This window comes from Strix uralensis, chromosome 5 (assembly GCF_047716275.1).
Source record: "Strix uralensis isolate ZFMK-TIS-50842 chromosome 5, bStrUra1, whole genome shotgun sequence".
In the NCBI taxonomy this organism is placed as follows: domain Eukaryota; kingdom Metazoa; phylum Chordata; class Aves; order Strigiformes; family Strigidae; genus Strix; species Strix uralensis.
The window spans coordinates 52,209,867-52,231,675 of record NC_133976.1 but is presented as its reverse complement, the minus strand read 5'-3'; the positions used below and the strand labels follow the sequence as shown (position 1 = coordinate 52,231,675).

The window sequence follows — 21,809 nt, the reverse complement described above, 5'->3', positions numbered from 1 at the left end:
TTTGCTTTGCAGTGTACAAGTGTGTACACTAGCTACTGTTTGTTTGGAAGTTGAGACACACATGCCCACACAACTGCATAAATTGCTTAAAATTCATTGCTGGGATGCCAAGCCTCCCAGACAGCAACTACAGAAATACACATTTCAGTATCTTATTTCATCCATTTTCATCCACAGTACTAAGTTTAAACAATACTTACAATTGGGGAAAAAAACCACCAATGTCTATTTTAAAACTGTAGGCACCACATGACACGGCTCTCCTCAAAACTGCAGCTCACAGACTCTGGTTTTCAAGGACAAAAATGCAGCTTTTACTGCAAGACAGATGGGGAAGAACTGTATTTTTAAATTAATATGAACTCCTCCATAAACAAACACAGGGTGTCACTATAAAGGAGCAGGTGGAGTGTCTCCGTTTCCTAAGCAGTTATGTTTAAGGCCTGGGATTTACCTTCTCACAAGTGAGGTTCAACAGTCAGATTCACTGCAGCAAGAAGACAGATAATGACTTCTTACGTCGAGAAAACATCAAGTACTCCAGATTAGTGTGGCTGTATGGAAGAACTCTGCACACTCCAAAATAAATTAATGTTTTCACTGTCCCCACAACTTGTCCAACCAAATGTGAACTTCAAGGAGACTGGGAAGCGTGAATGAAAATTTTACTCCATGCCAGAGGGCATGCCAATGGCAAAGAATATGTAGGGATATATACTAGTATTCAAAGCTGACTTCAGCCTGAGGTTGTATGTTGCTGGTAACAGCGAGAGACCACCACATGCATTTGACGTGTTCTAATACTGCTGAAGTCTAAACTGAAGACTGGCACACTGAAAAAAAACAAAACCACAAAAAAAGAAATCCCCCCTCCCCAAAATCACACCATGCATTGCCACATTCTGTCCTGTGAAGAGCTGATGACTTCTTGTCCTGTATTCCAGCACTGACAAGACTATTTAAATAAGGTCAAGTTTCACATTAAGGGTAAGACAGGTCCTGTTGCATGACAAGAAATGGCAAATCAAGTTTGTAAAATATTTAATAGAGCTGTTTCCCAGCAGACTCCTGACCAGAATCATAACCAGACTTCTAAAAAGTATATATATTTTTAGATCTGAAAATTTGTCTTTATTTTTTACAAAATGGATTCCAGGAAGTTTAAAAGGCAATATCATAGAGGACGTGGGTGCAGAAATCAGGTGTAGTCATTCAAAGCATTCAAGTAGGAATATGGTAATATAAATATTTGAAAAGCATCTTTTATCATAAATGTTCAAAACAAAATGTATAACTCATTCCAAACTAAAAATTGAGCTTTATAGCACATATTTCCCTGAACAGAAAAAATAAGTAACTTTTGAAATATTTCTAAAGGCCTGAAAGCTTTTTCCTTGGTTAGTTACATTAGAAGACTTGCCTTTGATTAAATTTCTTCCTTTCCAAATATGGAAAGTATTACATCAGTCCACTGTTAAAACGGACAATATGTTGCAAATTAATTCTGGTATAGTATGTTTCAACAACGCCTAGAGTATAAAGGTGCTGAGGTGGCTTTGAGTTTAGTAGTCATCTCCTCTGCTGACAACCTCCTTGCACGTTGGGCGCAACAGTATAGTATGCTCAAACTGTGCTGTGTATGAGCCTTTAATGTCGCATAAGGGAGGATACGGATCCACTATACCCAGGTCGCACAGGTTCTTCAATGCCATTAGGTATTTACTCTCTCCCAGGCGATCTAGCCATCTGCGGCAGAAGGCAAGAGTACCAAAGTTTTCATTGATAACATTTAGCAAGTGTTTTGCTCTTGGAAGCCTGAAAAAAAAAACACCAAACAACATGTTTGAGAACAAATTGGTATCACCAGCAAGCATTCACTACAGAAATAAGACACACCCATTAAGAAAGGGTTAGATTTCACGGTATTTTAAGACTGCCCAGTGTTGGAATGTCTTTCTGTATCAGTCAGGTGTTCTGTTCACAAAAGAAAGTGCATTTTCCTTCTGCAAAAATATATCCTTCCAAACAAATCTGAATGCTGCCAAACACCCTGGTCATCCATTTCAAATAGAGAAAGTTACACTGTGAACGTATCTGCATCTAACTATGCAAGCAAAACTAAATTCAGTGACAGGAATCATTCTCCTAAAAGGACGATTCATGTTTTAGTTCTGAAGTCAAGTACTCAGTAAGCTTTTTATTCATACTTCTTACAATATATAAACATAAAAATTACAGATTTCTAGATCTGCTAAGAAATAAGTTTAATTTCCAAACATAAGCAGTTCCTTTCCAACCCTTAGACTAATTCTCCCCTCCCCATTTGCGTATTACTAGATTGTTCTATGGAACCAAAATAGAACTATCTGGAAAAGCATGTCTGCCTGCTATGTTTCTAACCATAATATCCTTCACTTCAGAAAATATGTTGCACTCTTAGAAATGTCAAAATGCAATCCCAGTGCATTTTTTTCACTGAAAAATGAAATAATCTATTTCATTTTATAGCAATACACTGAAACAAGAACTTAAAACCCACAAAAGATTCATACAAACAAAAACAGATTACATGAATAGCTTGATATATTCTGGAAACAACACTTAAGACAAAGACTGTGGCACACAGTCATAATGCAGATGTTGATTTTTTAAAAAAATATATTCATTTAATACATAGACTAATATACAAACACAATCTATATATACTAATTATAAAAAGTTACCAATGATAGGAAGATTGTTAAAAAACAATCTAGATTTCTGAAGACATAATCATGTATTTTTTCCATTTCCAGATTCTTTGGAATAATTCAATATTGTTCTAGATTTACAACCACACCATATTTCATAACAAAAACATTGCTAACAGCACCCTTTGTGTCCTCTGACAGCTTTATTAATTAGTGAAGAAGCTGCACTGTATCAAATTTGAACCCTAAGAGGGTGGTAGCTCTAGCACAATATACCAACAAAAAACAAAACCCAACCTTATTGGCACATGCCCAACATCAAAGTTCTTCATATAATGAGAACACTCCATATCATCATGAACAACACCTTTTCCTGTGCTACCGAAGGTTTCTATAGCATATACTTCACCTTCCTAAGGAGAGAAAAAGAAAAAAGGGAACATGTTGAGAGTAAGTGACATTGTGGTATCAGAATGGCCCAATCTCAGTATAACAACTTCTGAATACAAGTAATTAAAGGTGAATAGATTCAATCCCAAATCAATGTAGAGAAAAATTCAGTACGGAGATTTCACACAGTAAAGTTAACAGACATCTCCATATCATCAGCTATTTGTTAGTACCATTTTATTTGTTTCAAGATATAAATATCAGCACATTTCTAGTCACAATTTCTCAAAGTCATTGCAGTTAAAACATCGTCAAAGCATACATCTAACATAGCTAAGAAACTACATTCTGCGGAAAAACATGTGCTAACTGGCTGTATTTCTCCTTTACTATTCAGAGAGAAGTCCTAGGAAACGTATAGTTTAGACATAGCAAATAGATGTTGATTACAGGGACTTACTGCACTGAAGAACTTTCTGCCCAATTTCTGCAAGAATTTTCTGGTAACAGCTGCTAGTATAAACCCTTAACCTGCTCATTTCCACTCCACAAGATGAATTTCTTCAAGAAATGAAGGTGATATATATCTGCAAGGGCATTATCAAAATTCTAGCCAAGAACATACTGAAATGCCATTATATAAACTCATTTCTGCCAAGTGCATTCACATATCCTTAATGTAGGACTGTGAAAGGGACTTAACAAGATAGCACAAATATGAATGGACAGTAGGAGCTGGGTTTTTCAGTTTGTTAAGCTGCTTTGAAAAAAATCACACCCCAAAATAAGAAGCCATATGAAAAGCAGTAACACAGGCTTCGAATTCAAGATGAACTCTTAAAGATGCCCTGAATATTCAACTGATTTCATTAAAAAAACAAAACACAAACCCACAAAAAACCCCACACAATGCCACAAAAAAAATTCACTTTATAACCACTTTTTCAGAATAAGGATCATCAGAGGCTATATTTCTCTCCATCACAAAGACTCACTGGATTGCAGTTTGATACTATAATTAGCACAGTACAGTAAGAGATTGGCTATGCTCCACATTCTTCATTGGCAAAACTCACTGTCTTTAACGATGTAGGATTTTGTCCTACGTAACCTACAGAACCTGAAGAAATTAAAAAAAAAAAGTCTTCTCCCCAGTGTCTGGATATTCAATTAAAACAATCTCAAAGCTCTGAAATCTTTAAGTAAGATTTGCTTAAAGAACACTGAAGTTTATACTGATGATGGATGATATACAAGACACAATGATTCACTAAGCCAAAACAAGAAGGGCACACAAGCTTTTTCAACCTTCCTTTTCCAATCCTCTTTATTTCCTTTGCACACTCCTATAGATAAGATGACAGTTAAAACTTCGTCTTTTTGTTCACATCATTAACAAGGTGATCAACAATTATAATACAAGTTTTGGGTGATGCGACTGAGCCTACCTCAAGAAACAATCCTGTCCAGGCCACACTTGTTCCTATTCAGCTCTTGCAAGTCTTTTTTACTCCGATAGGCTTACTAGTGATTGTGGCTGAGCAGTGATCAGGCTTAGAATCAAATTAAAAGCCTCTTATCTCATTACCAATCTTTTAAATAAGCCTTCTTATCTTGTTAGAACACAAGCTTACATCAAAATGGTGGCTAAATCTCAGGTTACATATTTTAATACTGCCTTTCTGATTGGTATAGTTTGCCACATCATGTACAGTAATTTCCCTTCCCCTGCTCTAAAACACTATTCAAACAACACCTTTCATCTAGCCTCTCACATTAACTAGAAATATGCTTAATTATTCTGTATCTGCAAAGAACCACCAGACCAGAAGCTTTTCAAGAAAGATACCATATCTAACTGTACTTGCAAAAAGTCATCCAAAGCTACAACACTACAGAAATATTTCTCAAGAATTACCTGAGCAATAGAAAATTGTTATTTTGTCTTTTTAATTACAGAGGGAACAAACAAGTGTGAATGAATGGCAAGTCCAAATACCTTTCAGGAAAACTCTGGTTCCTCAAGTTCACCCCAAAATCTGAATTCCTATCCTTTTCCCTGCTCCTAAGTGCAACATTCCAACACTGCATTTAAGTAACACACACACACTGAGAAATAGATACGCAAGAGCTTCCATAAACACCACTAAGGCCATCCAACTTTAAGGTGTGGGGTTTTTTTATTGTTTGGTGGTTGTTTTTTTTTTTTTTTCTTAAATAGCAGGGTTCCAAGCCTTCAATTTCAGAAAGTGTGAGATACCAGAACACTCCAGGGCTAAATGGAGAAGCCACTGAGATGAAACAAGAGTGATCACTCCTTTACAGGAAGACTACAGGGTACAGCAAAGTTTTTCCTCTGCTGCTATTATCCACCAGAATCAAATACTACACATTAGGACTGCACAGGAAATATCATTCTTGCAGTGACAGTCGGGGAAACTTAACAGAAAGATTTAAGAACTCCATTTACCTCCATTCTTGTGGCTTCTCCTCCTTTCACAATGGGCACCGTTTTTCCAGCGTGTATCCTATATGGCCCAATCGAGTGTCCATTCAAATTGCGAATTGGTTTCACTTTTGAAGAAAACATTAATATTACAGGCTATTTCCTAACATGTTAAACCCTTTAAAGCTATTGGGTTTGTTAGCCCATACTGAAAATAGTGACTCATCATAGTGCAGAGGAACTAAACACAAAACTATCCACACATCTTGTACAAATTCCAGCCAAGACACAACTTAGTTTTGTATGCTATATCAAAACTTCATTATTAAAGACTAGCAACTCCAACAGTCACAAAAGTTTATTAATAAAGGCAAACAGCAGGTATCAAATAATTTGCACATTTTGACATTGTTCAGCCTTCATCTTGTCTATTAAGGATATAACAGTTGGAAAGATAAGCGAAGAACATTCCTCCAGAGGAATGGCAAGCCAGACAGAAACACATATTTATGCAAGTCATTCATACCATGCTTCTAGTACAAAGGTCTTTTCAATATGATACAAATAAATCAATATTTGTACAAATATATATACACTAAGAGCAACTATCCTTATATAAAGAAAAGAACTTGCCTTGGTATGTTTTGCCATCAATTTCAACCTCATAAGACTCCATAACTTCTTGTATAGCCTCCCCCACATCACAGAGACGTACATCTATTCCAGCACACTGAAAATAAAAAGTGCAAATATAAATAGAAAATAACAGCAAAGTTTACTGTAAAAGACTTGGTAAATGACTTACATAATGATCATACCTTTATTCCAGTATTTGTAGCATCCTTTACAGCTTGTAATAGTCTGTCGTATTTTGGATTGAATGTGACTGTAAAAGCACAGTCAATAATACGACCTGAAATCAGCAGAAGTTAGTTAGCTTCATAGTCTTTGCACTGAAGAATGTTCTCAAAGTTTTAATTCATAAATGAAAACTAACCACTAATATGTGTCCCAAAATCTATTTTGCAAATATCATCATACTGTAGGACTGTCGGATCTCCGGCATTGGGAGTGTAGTGGGCAGCACAATTATTCAGAGAGCACCCAGTAGGAAATGCAAGACCTGCATTTAAACCATTTTCCTTTATCAGCTTACGTGAGCAGTCTTCTAATTTTTCACTAAAAGGCAGAGGGGAGGGAGAAGAAAAACAGAGAACATAACAGTTGCCATTAATATTTCTTATGATGACTTCAAATAAATCAATGCAAGAACAAAACCTCAGAAAAATACTCAAGCAAATGTTTTAATCTGAAGTCTTAAACTACTTGTATGCTAACTAGAGGGAAACCCTAGAGTGGAAAACGTAAGCACAATATAACAATCTTCAGTCCTTGGTGTTGTTTCTGCTACCCTTTCTTGGGCAAAACTGAGTACTTCACTAGTGTTTTTACTCTGAATTTAAAATATCCATCCTTTACAAGCTACATTTAACCCATTCTTCATGAGCAGCAGAGGTTATATAACTAATGTTTAGGCAAATTAAATGTATTTTTTTCAATTACTGAGATTTAAAATAGAAAAAAGTCCTGTTATTTATTACAATTTTCTAATTTAAGAAGGATAATATTATTTTTTAAATTTAACTGTGATAAAATAAAACCTTGAGACTAGCATTTGTTCCCAGTTTTTGTCTACTCTCAAGCTGTTAGCTCCTGGAAAGCTACAGATACATGTCCACCAGTGCATACTCCTATAGTGGCAGTGAACAATGTAAACAGCAGCTCGTATCAGTGCACCGTACTCTGATTTTATTTAAGAAAGCTATTCACTCACACCAATCTGCAAAAAGAAGAGAACTTATTTTAATAGGCAAATCCCCATAGCCTGAGGTACTTCAGAAAGAAAAGTCATGTTTTCAGAAAATTATTGCTTAAAACTGTACCAGTCAAACTGTGTAATTTAGTACAACAGATTTGTTTCAGCCAGACTAGTGATTAAGGCAGCTGTGTGTCTTCCACTTTCTCTGATGGTATATTATTTTTTTCCCCGTTTCACACAGTTACCTTGGGGATCAGCTCTGATTAGCTTTCTTACTATCCTACTTTTGTCAGCACAGTCCTCAGTCATATCAGACTGAAAGCACCTGATTTTGGAAGCTAAATTGTCCTGGATCAGTGCAGTACTTGGACAGTAGACATTCACTCTAGATAAACTGAAGGACAGAAAAAGGAATAGTTGGAAGAGTCAAGAGAATCAGTCCAGGCCAATTATTTCTTTAAGCTTTACCTTAATCAAACTTATGTTTATCTTAATCCATTTGCTCAGTTATTTCTTATCAACTGAGAGTAACACAAAAACACTGTGTTTCTCCAGAAACATCAGTCAGTGAAGACTAAATATATACAAAAATCTTCCTGCCCCGGGTACACTTTTTTATGCCTCTTCACCCACTCCCAGCTGCAGACTGCACCTACATTGCTCATCCACACAGCATTTCACTGACAATTCTGGCAAGACAGGATGTTTACTACTGCTATTGCTTCTCTCAGCACGCTGCAGAACTTATTTGCAAGAGTAGTAAGGCACTGAACATTAAAATAAAGCATGTGCTCAAAATAAGTAAACTGAAAGATTAGTTTGAAATTCAGTATGATCCCAGGCCCTGCAAAGCTGCGTAAGATGAGAATATGTTGTAAGAGGGAACTTAAATGAAATAATTGGAGATACTGGTTGTGTAGTTCAAACAGAAATCCCTCCAACACTCCTGACACAGTGAATTAAGCACACAAAATTGCAACTGAATCCCTTCCCCTCTGGAGAATGAAGAAAAATCTACAGCAGATGTCTTTTGAGAAGATCTGTGTCCTCACCAGATTTCTATCATTGTCATTCCAGGTTTTATCCAGCTCATAACGTATTTCCTCACTTGTCTGTGTGCCTCTGCAGCCTCCCGAAAGTCATTCCAGATTTCCTCACTGGCTTGGTCTAGAGCTTTCTTTTCTTCACTAGTTGTTCTCCAAGCAGCAGTCCGCCTTCAAAATAAATAAAGTGTGTCATGAAAAGTTACTATAATCACAGTAGTCATTACAACTTCTATCTATAAAGACTGCAAAGTGCTTATTAAACAGTCAGGTTTACATTCCCCTGTGCAACAGAAAAAATCCTGTTTTATAAAATTTTCAGAATAAAAGAAGCCCATTTAAAAAAAAAAAAATCCATCAGCACCACAGATTGGCCCCTGTGAAAGGCATTAACATCGCAGAAAAAAATATAATCACATATACATAGAAATTAAACTCAGTTAGACCATGAACCATATTATTCCCTTTACATTTTCAAAAGCCTTACCTCCCAACCCTCCCAAAAGCCCAGAGAAGCTGTGTGCTTGAAGGACACATAATACTTTTCAAAAAGATAGAACAGGCATATAAAATTTACGTCAATGCCTGCAATTCTACCTTGAGTTTAGCAGGACAAATCACTGCAACATGCTCTGCTCCTGCAAAAAGTTTATTTTTTGCACAATCTTACTCAGACAGTGCCCTTCCTGTATGGAGAAGAATCTCAGCACTGCGGTATGGCTACTTGGCCCAGAAACTGTTACTGACATGGAGACAATAAGCTCCTTCAAGATTTAAGAGCTTGCAGTTCCAGTATTACTTTCACTCATCCTCAGAATATTTAGGTAGTAACACCTAACACAGAGCATGGTAACTGTGACACATGCCAGCAAGTTACTGTCTCAATTTGCTGAATAGTGAATTAACATTTGTTCCATGAGAATACCAGTTTGGCTCTTTGGTAGGTTCATAGAACAAATACAAGAATAATTTTCAGCACAAGACTAAATATAAGATTAGTTTTGAATATATTTATTATGCAAGAAACAATACAACTAAGGTTCCAAGAAAGCAAATAAACAAAAAAGTAATTTAAGCACTCCAGCAACTGTCAGAACTTAACTTAAAAGACTACTCTTCGGACTACAAAGTAGAGATACCTTTCAAAAGGTGAAACTGAAGCCCTGTAATGATGCAAAAAACCCTAGTGATAAGTCAAAGCACACATGCTATGCAGGACAAATACTACTAAAATAAATACATAGCTGCACATCCTGGTAGGTGCGTCATAAAAGAAAAGGGATGAGGGACAAGATGGACCAAAGATGCTGAACTATGCCAAAGTTCCCAAATTTAGAAATTAACTTTTACCTTTATGTAAGTGAGCTGACTCTAAGCAAACAACTGAATAGGATTACTTTTTGAAATCCAAAGGTGTAGCTACTTACCTGTCATAAGACATGTAATTTGGCTCCACTCTTAAGTTTCCTTCATAGCCACAAAACAGGAATGAGTGAGCCAAGAGACTATGCCCTGCAATTTTGCTGCATTTTGAACTGAGTATTTATAGTGTTAAGAGGCTGCAATCCTAAAGCAGAGTTGAAAAGATAAAGAATGATAACAGGCTATTCTAGACAATTCTCAGAATGATGAGAGAATCCAAATATTTTGAGACCCTTTTCCTTGTTTCCCTTGAACTTCCTGCTCCTTTTCAGATAAAGTAACAACAGTGCAAAGGAGAAATCCCATGCTTATTTTGCTAAGCAGTTTTCTTGCTCCAATAGCAAGCATCACGCATACCACTCCTAGAATTTGCCTTAACACTGGTAAATTCCATCAAAATAGCAACAAGCTGGAACACCTGAGCCCCCTTACTGCACTTGGAAATTGGACTACTGCCAGCACAGTAGTCACAGCACAAGAAGATGGAAAAGGTGTAACTGCAGAAAAACAGTGGAGAAGAGGGACTTGAGGATCCTTTCAGACACATCCTCTGGTAGGAAGAGCTGCTGAGAGAGTCTGGGCAGCTGCTCTACCACCAGTCACGGACTTAAGTACAAAGTCCACCAAACTGGCAGGAAGCCATCCTCACTCTATCTACTCTATTTCAGCATATAGTCCTTCCACAAAAGACAACTAGGGGACAAAATAGCCTCTACGTTTGAAAATACTGGATTAGACCTAAAGCATTTTGCTGCCAAAGCTGCACCACTGCCACCTGGGAGCTCAGGAAAGGCAGCAACAAGAAATCCTGCTTGGGCCTAAGCACTTCATCTGATAATTTGATTTTTCACATGTCCTGGAGAACTTCATGTCGGTGTGAGATCTTTGACAGGTACACGAGCTAACAAGCTTTTCTGAGGACAGTTTCCTAATGTGCTGGCTACCACATAAATCAGCTTAAGAAGTTCACCTCTTGCTCCAAGACATTTGTTCCCATCTCTTCACTCCAGTTCACAGTCCCCAGTTTTCACTAGCACAAATCTTTAAAGGATTGTGCTGTAAACAAGCATTTAGTGATCAAAGAATTCCAGAAAATAGTTTCCAGATTATTTTAACCCAGGTAACAGCACAGGGGCAGAAACAAGCAGGCAGGGGCAAGAATTTCTTAATCCCACTTTAACAAAATCAGTGTATCATGAAATATTGCTTATAACTTTTCCTCCCTTCCTGTCACATGATTTCAAATTCAGGTGTCTTCAACAAAAAACACAAGCCTTCAAACAGAACTAAATACCCAAGATATAAAAATATCAAAGCTGTTAGCCTGTTGTCCTATACAAGAATCGATTCTCTGCTATTTCTCCCCTGAAAATTGAATTATACCCACTTTCTAGTTCAGCTTCCTGCACAAAATACACAATTCTAGCTTGATGAGAGGTAACTTTAGAAAGCATGTGACACCAAGAGTTATGAATAGAAGTGCAACTCTAAAAAAAAAAAAAAGACAAAACCCTACTGACTACAGCATGAATAAGCAAGAGGCACACAAAAATGCTTCACTAATACACAAAATGAAACTACTCTTTAGAATAGGAAATATCCTAGCATTAGTATCAGCTACTAATTCAAGTAGCTACTAATGTTAGGAAATGCTAAAGTAGCATCATAAGAGTTAAATACTCAAATTAGGAACAAAACTAAGTATGTATTTGCTTAACCAAATTATATAAAGAAACTATTTCAAGTTCCTTAGAAGACTATATTGTTCTTCCATAGCAGAACATTCTTGGTAAAGAAAAGATGCCTCACTTAAATCCTGTTAGAAAAGGTGGTTTGTTTTTGTTGTTTTGTGTTGTGGTTTTTTTAATCCCTTTCAAATGAATAGTAGCAAAACCAGAGTATAACAATTGATCTTCAACAGCTAGGTAACGTAACAGAGGTGTAAAAATAGTGTGTCATTTGTTAATAAACTATAAACATACCTAAGATGTTTATAATCTAGTTTCCTGGATTGCTTAAATCACGTCCTTCCGAACATGGCAAATACTTATGCATGAAGGAATCACTCCTGCATCAGCCCGTCGGGACTACCCTGTGGAAGTCCTTCATTAGCCTGCTAATACTGTGCATACAAACAAGGTAGTCATTCGTAAATAAATTGAACACACCTTGTGACCAAACCGAAGTCATTAAAGAGATTAAAATTTGGTTTTAAGGAAGACTTTTCATCTCATAAAAATGAAACCATATTATCTGTGAATATCCGAACACAATTTATAGGATGTACTAGACACTCTTAACTATGTTGCTTACACTCTATGAGAAAGTATTTTTCTGAAAAAGTCACTCAAAACTAAACAATACTTTCAGAAATACAAATAGTTATCTACTCACTCTCCCCTTGGCTAAAACTATTTTTTCAGAGTTTTGATCAAAATGTCCAGGTAAGTTTTCATAATACTTGGCCTTTTCATTCAGATTTTCATGCAATTCAAACTGATTCCGCCCCACCCCTTATGAGTAAAACATGATTTTTTTCTACATGAAGTGTTGTGGAAGGTCAAGAAACTCAGTCAAGCTGGTATATCCTTGCTCCTAACAAAGCATAAGGAAATATTAGTACCCTATGAAAACATAAGACTGCAGATCTCCATTCCAGTAAAACACTAGAAGCGGTTGCTTGTCTAGTGAAACTGCACATTATTCCCACATCACTATGAATTATAAAAACAGTTTAGGTTATAACTATATATTCATACAAAGAGAAGCAAAGTGCAGAATATACCACTTACAGGCTTTTAAATTAGACTGTCTCATACTCTGATTGACATGTCCCTACCAAAAAAAAAAATACCCCAGACCTACAAGAAGTTGACATCTAGATGCCCCCAAAACTGCTGCATAAGTGTCTCATCTGCATAAATTTTAAACCTTCACTCAGACTATATTTTTCTTACAAGCTGCCTATTGAAATCCTGTTCCTACCCTGGGTCTCAAGGTCCCCTGCCTCATGGCAATTCTGCTCATACAGGCTATACCTTAACTAAAAGGGTAGGGAAGAAGGAACATTTACGGCCTGAAGACTTCTATTCATTAAGTTCTTAGATGATCCAGTTGTTGTTTTTTTTAAAAAAAAAAAAAGCACATTACCACTCACTTTGTCCACTTAGTTGTACATTAACAGTTCTGCAATTCAGCACATCCAGATGACAGCATTTTTTAAGCTTAAAGCACTCACCCATCTTGCGTTGGTGGGTATTCACATTCTTCTCCCTTTGGGAATATGTTGCTGGGAAATAGATCACATATTGGAATAGAAGGTGGATCCGTCTGGACCTTAGCTGTTGAGTATAATTTAAGAAAGTTTTACATGGTACACTGGAAATACTAAGTATCTTATTTCAACCATAAAAGTTGAACAGTAGAAGTTACTTAAGATCCCCTTACTAGAATTTGGGCTTGTACTAAAACATGGTATCATGATGCCTCTGTATGATTTTATTTGGCCAATGCTCAAGGTGGCATTCAGGGATACCAGAAAGAAGAAAACTCAGACTTACCCTACAAACCCAAACTGCACCTCAAAATCTGTTTCAACTGCCAAGAATAGCACTTACACATGCTTATACCAAATATTCATGCATGTATCTTTATTTTTGTGCTCGATACCTACGTCCTTTCTTCTTTTTCTTCTTCTTCTTCTTTTTCCCTGTTGCTCCATCTCCTTCACCCTCTCCATCTACAGGAAAGAAAGTGCTCAAGTGAACATAAAAAACCCCTTAAAGAACCAAAGAATTTTGAATGAGACACAAAACCATTTGGACTATCTGGAAACACTTCTTTCACAGAAGAATTTAAATAGATTAAAAGAAGACAGCTAGAAGCTGCCACCAAACCATTAGCATTTGCAGTGCCTACACCAAACACATACCTAAGAAAATACTTTCTAAAGTTGATGACTTAAACATATCAGCAGACAGAGGAAAAAAGCACCTCTGGGAAAGAGTTTTCAAGAAGTCCTACTTCAAACTCCTCTATCCTCAATTCACCCAAAAAGATGCCTGGTGTTGGGGGAGGGTATGAGAGAGAACTGTATTAGACACAACAGCTAAGAAAAGGCTAGGAACTATTATTTCAAACCCATCTTCTGATGCTTCAGTTAACAGAACTTAATGCATCTAGAAAGACAAAACCACCTAAACATGGAAAGATGACAGCATTTAGGTCAGAATGAGTTTAATCTGGAGATAACAGGGAAAGTCACAACCATCACTGAGCAAAACACAGAGGGTGTAGGAGGCACCAGCAGGAGGTTTTCAGGGAGCACAGCATGTAGGCACTAGGAATCGGCCACACCATGTTACAGTCACATTCGGGAGTTAACAATATATATAACCCTGCGGACTTCACATTTGGCTACATCTAATGCTTAGTTGCTTCGTACACAATGAAATATTTAATCTAATGTGGTACCATCTAACTAAACCTTCTGGACCTAAACACAAGTTCACTTGAGCAAGTACTAGTCATCTACATTTAGAACATTTATTTTTATCTAAAACAAAAAGTAAAATTGAAAGAACTTTTAGAATCAAGTCAAAGCACTGCCGTTTTGAATGCACTTATACAGAAACTTGTATTTGCCCATTTATTTAAAACCAAAACCAAACCAAAACACTGACCAGTTGTTCCAGTCACTAGTTTTCAAGCCTCTCATAAAGGTCAGTGTCATCTGCATTTTTATGCCATGGTGAGTACTGTAATCCTGCAGCTGAAGCAAATTTCAGTAATGTGTCACCCTCACTCCTCCCCAGTTCATTTTAGCATTAAGTATCTTAATTTAAATTTTTGTAAAAATTTGCAAGTATAAATACTTTGTAACTACAATGTACTCCAGCCTACCAGATTCTCCATCAATTCATATTTCATAGGCAGCCAAAAATCCTTAACAGCACATATAAATTTGTTTAAAATGTGGTAACTGCCACATATCTCTTAACCTTGAGCTGTGCTCAAACCATTCATCAAGGAATGAATTAGACATGACTCCAGTTCATTCACCAAGCAATTGTTTTCTTTTGTTTGTTTTTTAAACAATAGGCCTAAACTGCAAAAGACTACAGCATTTCTTAAAGCTATCTGCTTATTGTGGCTTTTTTATACATCACTGCATGTGAATCTGCCAACTGCAAGCCAAACTAACCAGGCCTATGTTTTCACATCCTTGAAGACTGCTGCAGACTAACCACGCTGCCAGAAACATAACTACTGTATCTGACCAATACCCTGTTTGTCTTCAGGTTATTTAGTAATGAAAAAAATTTTCACCAAAAAAGGCAATTTAAGACCTTTGCAAAACTGAAGCCCAACCTGATGCCATTTTGGTATAGCTGTTTAATAATTTAGCTTAATATAATGCAAAAATGTTACTTATCAGCATGTTTTAACACTGCAATGGAAATCTGAAGATGACTTCCTAATCTCTCTCAGATTTCAAAGGTATACAGTCTGATTTCTGAGGCCACCTCTGTTATGGGCTTATCAAGGTAAAAAAAAAAAGTGGGGGGAAGGTAGTAGGTATTTTATTGGTTTTCATCTAATGCAGCATCATGTCTTAAGCAACACTTCTGAAACTACACAATTAAAGATGGGAAGTGGTGAGAACCAGTACAGGTGAGAATACACAGTTGTCTTCAAAAACTTAGAGCAATTTTTATTTTTCTGGAAAAATGTTACCGTTTTAGAAAAAACACATCCAAGTCTAATATGTGGAAAAAGGAAGGTTATTATTTCAGTGATAGCACCACCTCATATTTTTTAATACTTTCTAATAGTAATACTAATTGCTGATACTGTAAAAAGAATAAATGAACACAGCACTTGATCTGCTACTAACAATGTTATTTCTCCTGAGATGGAACTATATTCTAATAATTCTCAAAGAATTCTTTTCATTGCATAAAATTTTCACTATCCTCCTCAATACTTCTTTCTTTAGTTGCAATGATGGCAATTCACATATTGTATTAATTATCTTTCAATTCCATAACCTGAAATACACCCTAAACCTAATAAACCATCAGAATATACTTCTACGGAAAGTAATTGCATAAAACTGGATGTTATATGTAGATTAATAATGTTAAAAGATCAATTTATTTGTCATTTTATACATCCCCAGCACACTTATTTCGGGTTTTTTTAGGCTTCTATATCCGATTTATTAAATTAAATTCTGGAATGACGAATTCCAGCAATAGCCAACTAAGAAACATTTTAGGGTGCTGAGCCAACTTTAAATGCTAATTCACAAGAAGGAAACCAAATTACTAACTTAAGAAATATATCTTCTTCAATGTCCATTTCTATTGAGAACCATCCATCAAAGCAAAGGAAATACACCTTCTTTACCTAATATTCCTACAAAAAACATGCATTCAGCCTGGATTTCAATACCAGACACTTCCAAGGCACTTGCTTGGAACATCAGCTCCACAGCACAAGCAACACAGGAGGTGTATGCCTTGCTTGTGTAAATGCTCCCTTAAAATTTTCTCTGTATTTTTTGTTCTAAGCCAAGAGACATAATTTGGAACATAAATTACTCCTGACCATGGTAATGCAAGAGAGAATGATTTATAGTTTACCTTATCTTAATCTAAATATCTCCCTTCAGTAATAAGATCCCTGAAAACAAGAAGCTTTAACAAAGCTGTTACCCCTGTTATTTTTTATATATATGCATGTGTGACAGCTAAATTGTTGCCAAAAAAGTGAAAAGTATACATAGTTGCATCTCACCTCTCCCAAGAAAAAACAACCAAAAGGCATCTGTAAAAGGTTTGTTAAAATGGGGGTCTGGAAAGAAGTTGAAACTGGAAATACCAAGACAAAAGATGTTACACTTGCCTTCATCATCATCATCTTTTTCCTTCTCCTCCAGTGCTTGCTTATCCAATTGTTTTGCTACATCATCAAGAGCACCTTCTACTTCTTTATCTGTTTCTTGGCCTGTTTGTAAAATTAAAGTATGACTCACAGCGAAAGGATAGCTCCACATTAGTAAACAGTACCCCCAGAAACTTTATAAAAATATGCTGTACTCGTCCAACAGATATCAGAGCACATGATGCTTTTTCTTTTTTAAAGCAGACACAATGTGTAAGATTGTATGGCACTACAGTGACAGGTACTGTTACTGAAACTTGCGTATAAAGGTAGCATTATCCAGACACTTCTGATTACTTTTTTTCAGCCAGGATAACTAATTCTTCTTGCCATAGCAGCAGCCTGCTCTTGTGAGATAATATGGGCGTGAAGTAGATAATTATAAACGCACAGCATGATCATCACTAACTACTCTCCTGCTAAAACAAACCCAAACCGTAGTTCCTTTACACTATTTGCCCAGACTTGCTCCAGCTCTCTCAGAGAACCTGGGAGGGGTACAGACTCCATCATGCGGGATGACTTTTACAGCGGCAGTCTTATGCCTTTCCCCCCCTCAGGGCATAGGAGGGGATGAGAGAAGGGGTGGCTTCTCCTACACGCACCGAAGCAGGGAGGACTTCCCTTGCCCCTGCTTCCCCGGTGCTGAAGCATCCTCCTGGCACTCGCCAGGCCCCACCTCGCCAAGGGGATCTCCCTCAGCCCACACACCCGCCACGGGCCGGGACAGCGGCCTCGGCGGCGCCCATCACCCTACCCGCGCCCCGCACGGTAGGGCTCTGTAGCCACCCACAGCCGCCCGCTGCCGCGCACGAGGCCTTCTCTAGCGGGTCGCAGCCCCCTCAAGCCGCCCCGCCGGCCTGTCAGCAGAGGGTCCCGGCCCGGCCCGGTCCCTACCCGCGGGGCCCGCTTTGCCCTTCTTCTTCTTCTTGCGCTTCTTCTTGGCACCATCCTCTGCGCCCAGCCCCGTCGCGCCGCCCTCCGCGCCGTCCTTGTCCTCAGGCTCCGGCGGCAGCTCGCCGTTGAGGTGCTTCTCCGCCTCGGCGGCAGCGCTGCCCGCCTGCCCCACGCCCGCCATGTCGCCGCGGCCGCGCCGCCTCCCACGCACGGTGCGAGCCAGAGACACCGAGCGGCGGGGCCGGCCCTCCGCTCTATGGTGAGCGCGGGGCACGCCGGGAAGGTTGGAGGACTCCGCCGGGGAGGGGAGCAGGAAGGGGCCTCCCCCCGCGTGCCGCCCCTTCGGCGCGCACGCGCGCAATGCCTGCGGTGCGCGGGCGGGCTGAGGGGGTGGCGGTGGCGCGGGATGGCGGCGGCGCGGGATGGCGGATGGCGGTGCCGGGCTGCCTGCGGCGGTCCTGCCGCCTCTCTGTGGGATGGCCGCCTGCCTGGCTGCCAGCGTGGCTGTGTGCTCGGAGCGTCGGTGTCCCCCGCAGCCAGCCCCCGAGTCATCAGCTCGCGGCGTGGGGCAACGCTGGGTGCCGGCGCCATCGTTGGCGTCAACCTCTGTCCTATGCCCGGCCGTCTCGTGCTTCCTATTTGTAGTCTCCACTGACACGCAGAGCTGTGACCAGATAACGTTTTACGTGTGTTAAGTGTTTCAGGGGCAGCATGTGCCCTTGAGTTTGAAAGGCCCTTTTTGGTCTCCTGCATTTTCCAGCCAGCTGGAATTGGGGGAGTCCAGTTCAGATCGCTTGAGTGACACAAAACACATACCTGGGTTTCAATGTGGAGAGGGTCGGTGGAAAAAGATGACAAGCTGGTACCTGTCGCAAAGGAAGGTTTCAGAAATGCAGGCTGAGGCTCAGCAGCAGAGACTGTCTTCATCAGCAAGTATCTTCTGGAGAAAATAGAATTAAAAATGGAAAATCTTCCTAAAACAAAGCAGTCTTTTCCCAGTAGGAACGGCTGCCATGAAATGTTTTATAGCATTTAAGATTGTTAAGATCTTACAGCTTGAGAACACTGAACAAATTAACTAAGTCACAGGAGAAATAACTTGTACAGAAAGAAAATAATGTAAGAAAAAAGAACTTGTTCCAAGTCCCATGGAGCAAAAAAGGGAAGATTCTACTACATGGTAAAGGACACTGCCTTGTCTCATTTCCACAACTACCCAGAAAACCAAGAAATACCAGTATTACCAGCATCCACAAATGATTCATTAAATCAGCCTATTTCTTAAAATTCCTATACTGAGTTTACACTTTCACAGGTTTTCTACTAGTATAACCATGCTAGCTAAAAATACTTTTTTCCCCTTCCTTACTGGTATATTTTAATAACTCTTGCTTGAGATGTATTTATAGTATATAGTATAATACAGTGTCATGATAATGTATACTACAGTGTCATGATAATTTATAATACATAAAGGTTATAAATGGGCCTTATCCTGCATAGCTGTGTTTTAAAATGCTTCTGCAGCCAGGTCTTTGCTTGGGAAAACTGTTAATGCCTTATACCTCACCGAGGTACAAACTGGCCCCACTGAGGCCCCACTGAGGCCGGCTGCTCACTTCCATTTTTCCCCCATGGCTCACACCCAAGGACAGCTCCTCAATCCTGGCCTGCTCCAATTCTCAGCAAGCACAAGGCTTCAAAAGACTAAGCTAATGCTCTAGTACTGATCAAATCAACTCCATCCTGATCTGTGCAAGTGTCACAGCAGCATGTTCTCCAGTGCTTTTTCTTGTAAGAGCACTCAAACACGGAAACATCCAGCTGGGCCTTTCATGGGACCGGGATGGGTGGAGGGAAGCTGACTCCCCTGGTCTTGAGGCATGTTCAAAGCAGTGAGATGTGCCTCACCAGTTGGGAACTGCTGTGGTAACACTTGTTCCCCCTTCAAACCACGTTGTTACATGCTGGTGTCAAATCAGTACAACTGGACACCTCCAGGAGGGTCCTATTACGATGGTTAAAGCAGAATAAACCTTGCATGATAGAGCAGGTGAGCCATTTAATGCTCACTGCTATTTTCCGGCTTTTTTGTTGCTCTTACTCCAGTCAGAGTCGATGTCTGAGGCTGATGAAGAGCGCCATGGAAGAATAGCTCCTTCTCATACTGAGAATGGATGACACAAAAGCATGTGCACTAATGTTGCCTAGAACACATTTTGTTTATTGCTTTCCATTCTAGTTTTCTAATTAGGTAGAAGAGGAATCTACAGAGCTGTTCTTTTTGTGGTTGGCGGCAGGGGAGGGGGAACATCAGGGGTCATATTCACTGAATTCTCTGTTCTGAGTCAGATCTTTCTGTTGTGTATTTATTGTAGGTGGGCACTGTAATGGTCTCAAGAGATCCTGTAGCAGTGTTTCTACTTTCATGTTTGATTTCAATCCATTAGTCTCTCATGTACCAGGCTGTTCTTACCCCTCACTATATCCCCTTTGAAGCCTTTGAGAACTTGAGAAAGAGAGTTACTAGCTTGTGCTCCACTCGCTCTGGTATGTGCCAAAACAGACAAGCTGCCAGACCGTGGATTTTGTTGACTCTAGAACTGCAGTCACAGATAAAGGAGGCTGTAAAGTCTACAGAAGGCCAAGGAATACAGAAGGAGAGATACTGACCAGAGATAGGTAAAGGAAAAATAAGGCAGGTAAGAGTAGATCTTGTGAACTGGCTACAGACATGAGATCTAGAAGTAAGGGCATCAGAGGAAAAGGAACAACGAGTAGGACAAATATTTCTGTGATCTGCTGAATTCATGAAGCCAGTTTTCTTAGAGGGTTGTTTCTTTCCTCCCCAGAATGACTCATTCCAGCACCAATCATAATCACTGAGGTACCCCAATGAAGAGAGAGATGGTTTGTGCTTTAGTACTGCATGTGCAGTTGGCCAGCTGACTGGTGCCACACAGTTCAGCAGAGTTTGGCCTGCCTTTTTCTTGGTGGGGACACTTCCTTTGGCCTCTATCATCTACCCAGCTGCTGATTTTAACGAAGTGTGTCCAGGGGTCATTATCTTTGTGTATGTTATTCTGCCAAATCTGCCTGAAACTGAACAAAAAAGTAGGCTGAAAATAAATTGTAGAGGGGAGTCACACTTTACTTACCAATGAATATGAATAAAACCTAGGAGAGTGAAAGAAAATTGGCAGTGCTAAAAAGAGGCAGATTAACAATTTGTCCCTACAGTTTGAGGTGATATGCTGTTACTGGGCCCAGGAGTACTCCATGAACTGTGGTCATTAGGCTTGCAGAGAAGAGGGCATGTGGGAAGGAGCAAAGTTAAGCACCTTCCAGGTTACACTGCTTCCAGCCCTAGAATTAGTGCTGTACTCTACATAAATAGCCAACAGGATAATAGCTTAATAACCAACATGCAAAAGTAGGAATGCTGAATGAAAAAATTGCAACGGGTGAGTAAGAACTGCATTAACAAAGAGAGCATTAACATGAACAGACTGACGACTGGACTCCATGTTACCCATCTGGCTGCTTTTAAGAGGACCTGGTCTCTTAGAAGCAGAGAGAATGAGCCACACATCTTGTAGCATGCCCTTACCACCTCAGATTTTTTTGTCCTTCTTCTGCTATTGCCAGTCATCTGTTCCTAGCATTTAATACACGCTATATTAACGAATACTACATTTTCCAGTTTCATGGTATACTAGGCAGCATGATAAGAAGACAGTGTCGGACAGGCCATAAGGCAGAAGAGAGATGTGAATACTTTTTCTAGGTGCAGAAAGATACTGTTTTCTCACAGTGGCTATTCCTTTTTCTGAACCAGCGTCCCGGACAAAGGCAGGCAGTGGTTGGGGAGTTAGGGGAAGGGCTGAATGCAGTCCAAAACGTGGTAACCAAGCAGCAGGACTTGAAACTCTTTCCTGAAAGACAACACAGAGACTCACCTCTTCTTTTTCTTCCAAGGAGGCAGCTCCCATTGCACTATTTTCCTAGCAAAAGAAGTTCTGATCTTCAGGAAAAGTCTTCTTTCAGAGTATGTTATGTTTTCTTTTGTGTTTTCTTTTCAAGCTGTGTGTAACTGTCAAGAAATGGCATGGAATGGAGTGGGGGAGCTGTCTGACAGCTGCAGTTTAGTCCTG

At 39.2% G+C, this 21,809-nt stretch overlaps 1 protein-coding gene across 1 annotated transcript; it reads right to left on the bottom strand.

Moving 5' to 3' along the window:
• Window positions 1-1,024: 1,024 nt before the first annotated feature.
• METAP2 (methionyl aminopeptidase 2) lies at window positions 1,025-17,910 on the bottom strand. Its single transcript, XM_074870784.1, has 11 exons — window positions 17,656-17,910; window positions 16,720-16,821; window positions 13,484-13,549; window positions 13,049-13,151; window positions 8,398-8,559; window positions 6,524-6,705; window positions 6,345-6,439; window positions 6,160-6,256; window positions 5,551-5,654; window positions 2,988-3,103; window positions 1,025-1,815 (listed from the first exon to the last, which is right to left on the bottom strand). Exons 1-11 carry the CDS (start codon window positions 17,834-17,836, stop codon window positions 1,563-1,565), a joined length of 1,461 nt encoding a protein of 486 aa, XP_074726885.1. The 5' UTR covers window positions 17,837-17,910; the 3' UTR covers window positions 1,025-1,562.
• Between the last annotated feature and the right edge of the window lie 3,899 nt (window positions 17,911-21,809).